The 6,949-nt window shown below is 37.3% G+C and overlaps 1 protein-coding gene across 1 annotated transcript; it reads left to right on the top strand.

Moving 5' to 3' along the window:
* Positions 1–5,704: 5,704 nt before the first annotated feature.
* LOC120109164 (auxin-responsive protein SAUR24-like) lies at positions 5,705–6,486 on the top strand. Its single transcript, XM_039122915.1, has one exon. The coding sequence runs from the start codon at positions 5,788–5,790 to the stop codon at positions 6,232–6,234; it is 447 nt and encodes a 148-aa protein (XP_038978843.1). The 5' UTR covers positions 5,705–5,787; the 3' UTR covers positions 6,235–6,486.
* The last annotated feature ends 463 nt before the right edge of the window (positions 6,487–6,949 follow it).

Genomic DNA, 6,949 nt, shown 5'->3' with positions numbered 1-6,949 from the left:
GGCAACTTAAGTGTTCGAATTGCTGGGAGAAGAAGGACAGCGAATGGGATCTTGACAGGGGTAGAGCTGAGGGAGGGAAGAAATTAAAACAACAGTTCTGATGGGAATAGTCGGAGGGTTTTTAATTTGTGTGTGTGTGTTTCTGGTGAGAGGGGTAAATTATACAACCCTTGTATAAACACTTCCCATTTCATCAGAGTGCAGGAGTTTGCAGAACTGCCTGGAAGAGGAAGCATCTAATCAGCTTCCCATTCATGATAGGTTCTTTAAAACTCATTAAGCATCTTGTAAATTAGGAATAAGTCTAACATATGTGGCATATAAAGCATTAATAATGGCTGCCACTATTTGACGTTTCCTTCTTTACTTCATATCTATAAGAGTCCCCATCCATTAATTTACTGGGTCAATTGGCACATGTTTTCAATTAGTTTTCCATACAGAGAAGTGTTGAACAATATGGCATGGTGGTTGATGGTTTCTAATTCAACATATGCACGAGACTAGCTAGGAGAATGCTTTCATATTGTACTGATCATTAGTAGCTCAATGGTTCATCACTATGAAATTTATATTGGATGGTCAACCTATCAAGCCCCAAACCTAACACATAACAAATGCCACATGCCTGTAAGGCGAACCAAACAGGCATGTAAAGCTACTTGAACAACAAATCTAATTATTTCATAACAATGTTAATTCAATAATTAAACAACCTCAATCATCAAGAATTAAGATTTGCTAAATTGCTCCAAGTAATCTAACATGCTCTCCAAAGTCTCGCAACCCATCAAGGATCAAAATCTGAAAAATAGAGAAAGAAGAATAATAAGCTTCATATCGTTTCAGAGTGGGTCAGAGCATTTCAACAGATAATAAAATCAACATAATAATATATCATTGACTAGGCAAAATTTCATTTTTATCAAATATTAGAGAATAATATTTTGTTTTCTTTTAAAAATTGTTTTTTGACAAACTAATAATATGTTCAATATTTGGCAATGGCCACATAACCCAGTGGCATGGGTTAGATAATGAATAATAGATAATAGATAATGGCATCCAAATATTACTATTCTAATAACCAGTGGTGCGGAGTTAAAAGTAGATTTTTAAATTATAAGTGGACAGAGCTAACGTATAATCCCTATTGGCGGGACCAGCATAGATCATAACTATATATGTTAAATATATTAAAAGTATTTTAACAAGTTACCTAGTCAAATATTTCAAAATTATTACTCAAAACATATCATATCCAAATTAACTTATTTATGAAAATATCAAAATACATATTTGATCCCTATACCATTTTTAGATATAAAAATGTAACATGCCTGACCATTTAATTAAACAGATGCAAAAACCATCAAAACTATTTTATCAAGCAATATAAATTATAATCTTCCAAGAGTTCTTAGAAAACACACCAAGAAGCATTAAATTACTTACCTCGTAGATATGAACCACTAGGTAACTAGATCACTTCATAGGGTTCCTCAGAATGTCACCCCGTCTCTTATCATGCATAGGATGATAATGGGAGATGACATAGTGGAAGCTCCCCTAGGCTAGCTCAAAGAGAGGGAAGAGATTACTAGAGGGATGAAAGAGAATAAAAAGAGCAAGTGAGTGAGAGAGAAAACCACTTTTACTCTTTCGGTGTCACACCCCCGACTCAAGATCACGAGCCAGGAAATACGACAACCACTGCATACTATAGAAAACTCTCTCCACAAGCATTCAAGGCATCTCAACATGATATCATAAACAAGCAGTGAAATAAATTAAATATCTCATAGAACCAACAATATTTAAAAGATTTTACATCAAACTCTAGTTAATTCTAGTTGAAGGTGAACCTTCCATATTTGCAGAGGCAATGTCTTTACCTAATGCCCCTTTCTAGAAGAAAACCATCAACTCCGAATTCAACTCAATTATCCAAAATCTAACATGGATCCTAACTGATCTTCTTCAAATAGTAAACCATTAGGTTGTAAGTGGGTATTATATAGGAAGCTTAGACCTAATGGATCAATAGAAAAGTATAAAGCTAGATTAGTGGCTAAGGGTATAGCCAGAAAAAAGGGTTTAGATTATTTTGATACCTATTTTCCTATAGCTAGAATCTCTATCTTTAGAACCCTTCTTGCCATTGCTTCCATCCATAAGTTGATCATTTATTAAATGGATGTGAATACTGCGTTCCTAAATGGAGATCTAGATGAACAGATCTATATGAAACAATCTGAAGGATTCATTATAAAGGGACAAGAGAACAAGGTTTGCAAACTTGTTAAATCTCTATATGGTCTCAAATAGGCACCTAAATAATGGCATGAAAAATTTGATAGAATCATTCTTTTCTTTGGTTTCTCCATCAATGATCATAACAAGTGTGTGTATTTCAAAATCATCGACAATTATTGTGTGATCCTTTGGTTATACGTCGATGATATTCTAATCTTTGAAACTTCTATTAAAATCATATCTGAAATCAAACATCTTTTTTCAAATCACTTTGATATGAAAGATTTAGGTGAAGCTGATATCATCCTAGGGATGAAGCTGATTAGATCCTCTGAAGGGATCGCTCTCTCCCTTGCTCATTCCATCAAGAAAATAATTCAAAAATTTGGTTACTTTGATAAAAAATCTATATCTACCCCTTATGATCTAAGTATTCATTTCAAAAAGAATTTAGGTGAACTAGTTGATCAAATCAGATACTTTCAAATCATAAATTCTCTCCTATCTATGGCAAATAGGATAAGACTTGATATTGGCTATGTTGTAAGAAGACTAAGTATGTATACTCAAAATCCAAATCAATCTCATTGGTCAGCCATTAAAAGGGTATTCCGATATGATAAGGAAATTCTTGATCTTTCTCTTTTTTACACTGGATACCTAAGATAGTTGAGGGTTATAGTGATACAAATTGGATTACTGATTCTTTTGTTCTTAAATTAACCACTAGATATTTCTTTTTTCTCGATATTGCTGTTGTTGCTTGGAGATCATACAGGCAAACTATTATATATCAGAGCACTATAGAGACCTGTACTGAGGTATAGTGGATTAAAAATTTTATCACAGAGCTACTTTTAGTACCTAAGCCAATTCTAGCTATATCAATCCATTATGATAATAGGTCGTAATAGAACTAATAAATCAAAAGAGTACTAACAAAAAGATGAATCGGCATATCTGGATTTATCATAAATCTATAAGACAACTCAAAAAGAGTAATGTCATTAAGTTAGAATTTGTCAAATTTGAGAAAAACATGGTAAATCACTTAACCAAAAGTTTGTCTAGGAGTAGAATCCTAGAATTATCGAGAGGGATGGGACTTAAGCCCATTATTTGGTCACCGACAATGGATACCCAATCTGTGTGATTGGAGATTTCATGAAAAATGTTCAATATGGTAGAAATAAAATTGATTGAGTGATTGTATCAAAGCACATTTTTTGGAGTATATTTGCTTCCATCTCTATAATGAGTGCTCTTCTGAGTAACAAAATATATATTAAAAAGTTTGAGTTATTCTCTTAATGAGTCCAAGATAGAAATCTATAGGGTATTAAGGTCACAAATATCCTTAGAGGATTTACCTATGTGAGAATTATCATATAGGCCACGACTAGAAATTTGGGCCAACCTTAATAAATTTTTTATAAAAAATTAAGGGACTACGCACAAGACACCTCTCCCATTGCACAGTATAAGTTGCCTAATTTTCTTTTATAATTTTTCTAAATTTAAATCTATTGTGATGGATTGTTGGAGTCTTAACTTAGAAAAAAGATTTAATTTTAAAAAATAAATACACCATCTTTATCCCCTAAATTTTAGATGGTTTAAAAATTAAAAATTCTTATTCTTTTCTTCAGACGCATCTTTCAGAAGAGTCGCATTCTTCAGATGCATCTTTTAGAAGAGTTGCGACTCTTCTGAAAAGAACGATTAATCAATCCACATTACTACTTCATTGCTTCTTGAGACGAAACAAAGAATTCTTCTCTTTTCTTTTTTTTTTCTTCCAAACCTCTTTTGAGGTATTTTTTTTCATCTAGGCATCTGAGGAGTTGGTCAGGTCAAGATTTTCTAGCAATCGTGCTCGTTAGATGAGAATCAGACAAAATTAGGTTGTTGTATCTTAGAGGCAAGATCACCGCAAACCTATACACAGAGGACGAATCATATTTTTAGGATAGTGTATATCACACATCTCAATCCAAACAAACTCTTTTCAATTTTCTGATTTTATTCTACTAGATTATTCATTTATAATACTTTTATACAATAAAGATATACTAGTTTTTAGACAAAAGATTTTCATAAGAAATTATTAGAGAGAAGAAAAAAAATAAAAAAAAGAAAGTGAGTGAAAGGAAAAACCCCTTTTCACTCTCGTACATGTGCACACACATGGAAAAGAGGAAGAAGAGAAAAAGATGCAGTTGAGAGATGATGGTGCAGAAGATTTTGAGTGGGAAGAGTGGAGAGAGACAGAGGTGAGAAAAGGTGTAAGAGAGCATAGTTCCCTCCGAAGGGAGACTAAGGGAAGAAAGAGAGTGTGAGTGAGAGAGTAGAAGAAGAAGAAAAGAAGAGAGGAAGAGAGGAACAGTGGAAGATGGCAATGGCAGCCATGAAGAAAGAGAGAGTGAGAGAGGGTGAAAGAGAACAATGGGATATAGATGAGGAAATGAGGAAGCGAGGCACGTGCGAACGAGATCATGTGGAGGCACCTTGTGGTTGGGAATAACAAAAATTTGTTTTTCTTGATATGTTTTTTGTATGGACAAGGATGGGGCACCGCCGTTCGTCGGCGGGCCGAGCGGAAGCCTGGGTCGTCGCCCAGCAAATTATATTCACGTTCATGGGATTGAAATTAGAACTCGTGCCAGTTTTCAGCTAGCCGCCCATATATTTTGAAGTACTAACTAATGATCAGAAGAAGCCCATGCAGATACGACTCCGTGTGAAGCCTTGAGAAACTGAAGAGGAGGACTTCCACCGTCATGTTACACGGTACGGGATCCCAAGATTCCACGAGCCAAAAAAAAAAAAAAACGCCCGAACATTGCAACCAGCAGTAAAAGGATGGTACGACACACATGAGGTTCTTGCCACCTTACGTGTGGCACTTACCTTTGCATTCGGTGGCCAAGTTTTAGCATAATTATCATTTTATAATTATTTTAAATTATATTATATTATATTATCTATAATTTATATATATATTAGTAATTATGTAATATAAACCTGGTAAGGAAACGAGAGGAGAGAAGAGAAAAGAACTCATTGCATGGATGATGGATCTGATGCGGTTTATAACAAAGCTGCGCTTTGCATGCATCATGGGCACTTGCAATCGCCGTGGATTGGATTCTTCGGTGAAAACCAGCATGTTATGTTACTGCTCAACATACAACACGTCCCCTCGACGTCCATCAAAATCTAATGAAGTAGTCACAGTAAAAGCTATAATAAAAACCCATCCAAGAAGCCGCATAAATATGATTATAATCCGTACGACGTAATAGCTGTCGCACGAAGAATCTTTGGCTCCCCCTATCTCCGGTCCTTACGCGCTACCACCGCTCTCTCTCTCCTCTCGTAATTAACCCCTAACGCCAAGCCTTTTCTCTTCATCTCCAATCCATTTATCCCTCCCCTTTCCCATCCCCCTCCTCTCCCTCTCTCTCTCTCTCCGCGGAAGCAGAGCCAGAACCAAAAGAAGAAAGTGAAAGAGACGACAGAGAAAGAGACATGGGGAAATGTGGCATGATCCGGTACGTGGGGAGGGTGCGCCAGATGCTCCGCAAGTGGAGGACAAGGGCGGCGCTGGGGCGAGGTTGGCGGGCGCCGGCGGACGTGCCGGCCGGCCACGTGGCCGTCAGCGTAGGGAGCAGCGGCCGCCGCTTCGTGGTTCGCGCGGCGCATCTCAACCACCCGGCGTTCCGGAAGCTCCTCTCGGAGGCCGAGGAGGAGTACGGCTTCTCCGCCCACGCCGGCCCCCTCGCCGTCCCCTGCGACGAGTCGAGCTTCGAGGAAATCCTCCGCCAAATCTCCTCCTCTTCATCGTCCGCCACCAAGTTGGCAAATCTCGATGACTTGAAAGACTTCTGCTCCTGCTGCCCCGTGGACATCAGGAGAGGGTGGAGCGCGGACTCTTTGCCGTTGCTCCAGGGGTTCTCCGAGAAGTCGGGGCGGTGAGACGCTGGTGCTCCGGTTTGGCCCGTGGGCGGCCGAGTGTTCGTTGTTATTACCGTGGACTCGCATCGCTTGGGATTTGAAGATAATTGGAGGGAGAAGGGTTAATTTGTGCTTGTAATTTGTGGGAATCAGTTTTTGTTCTTGAGTTTGAGTCATTTTATCATGGAGAAGAAGGGTGTAGCAAATGTTCTCCACTTCTCCAGTGTAAGTAACTGCTAACAAAACTAAAATAAAGATCACTGTTATGCGTCATGATCTGAAGATAAATTCTTGTCACCTTTTCCAGTTATGATATTAAAATTTATACAGACAGGTCGGACCTGTGAGGTCCATCATTGGCTCAAATAGTGTTGTGCTATTAAAATTTTCAAGTAATTGAAAAGTTATTCTGAAAGCTAACTAATATTTCTTCCTTCGTTTTGTTAAATAATATTGCTAAGACAGCCATTTTAAAAGTCAGACTTGAAGGAAATCAAAATGAAGTCCTATCTCAAGGTGAGCGAGACAGAGATATTTTTATATTTATAATTTCATATGATGTACATATATATGGTTGAGAGATCTGTGTGGTCTGATATAATAAACAGAGACAGATAAGAAAGAGTAGTCCAGGTTAGAAAGAAGCTAATAATAAACAGCGTTAGCTCCTTTATTTGTGGCTTCTTCCATCTTCTTTCAGTTTGGCTTCATTTGAATTTGAATGATTTGAATTCTT

Source organism: Phoenix dactylifera, unplaced genomic scaffold (assembly GCF_009389715.1).
Source record: "Phoenix dactylifera cultivar Barhee BC4 unplaced genomic scaffold, palm_55x_up_171113_PBpolish2nd_filt_p 001874F, whole genome shotgun sequence".
Taxonomy (NCBI): Eukaryota; Viridiplantae; Streptophyta; class Magnoliopsida; order Arecales; family Arecaceae; genus Phoenix; species Phoenix dactylifera.
This window is presented reverse-complemented; position numbering and strand designations above follow the sequence as displayed.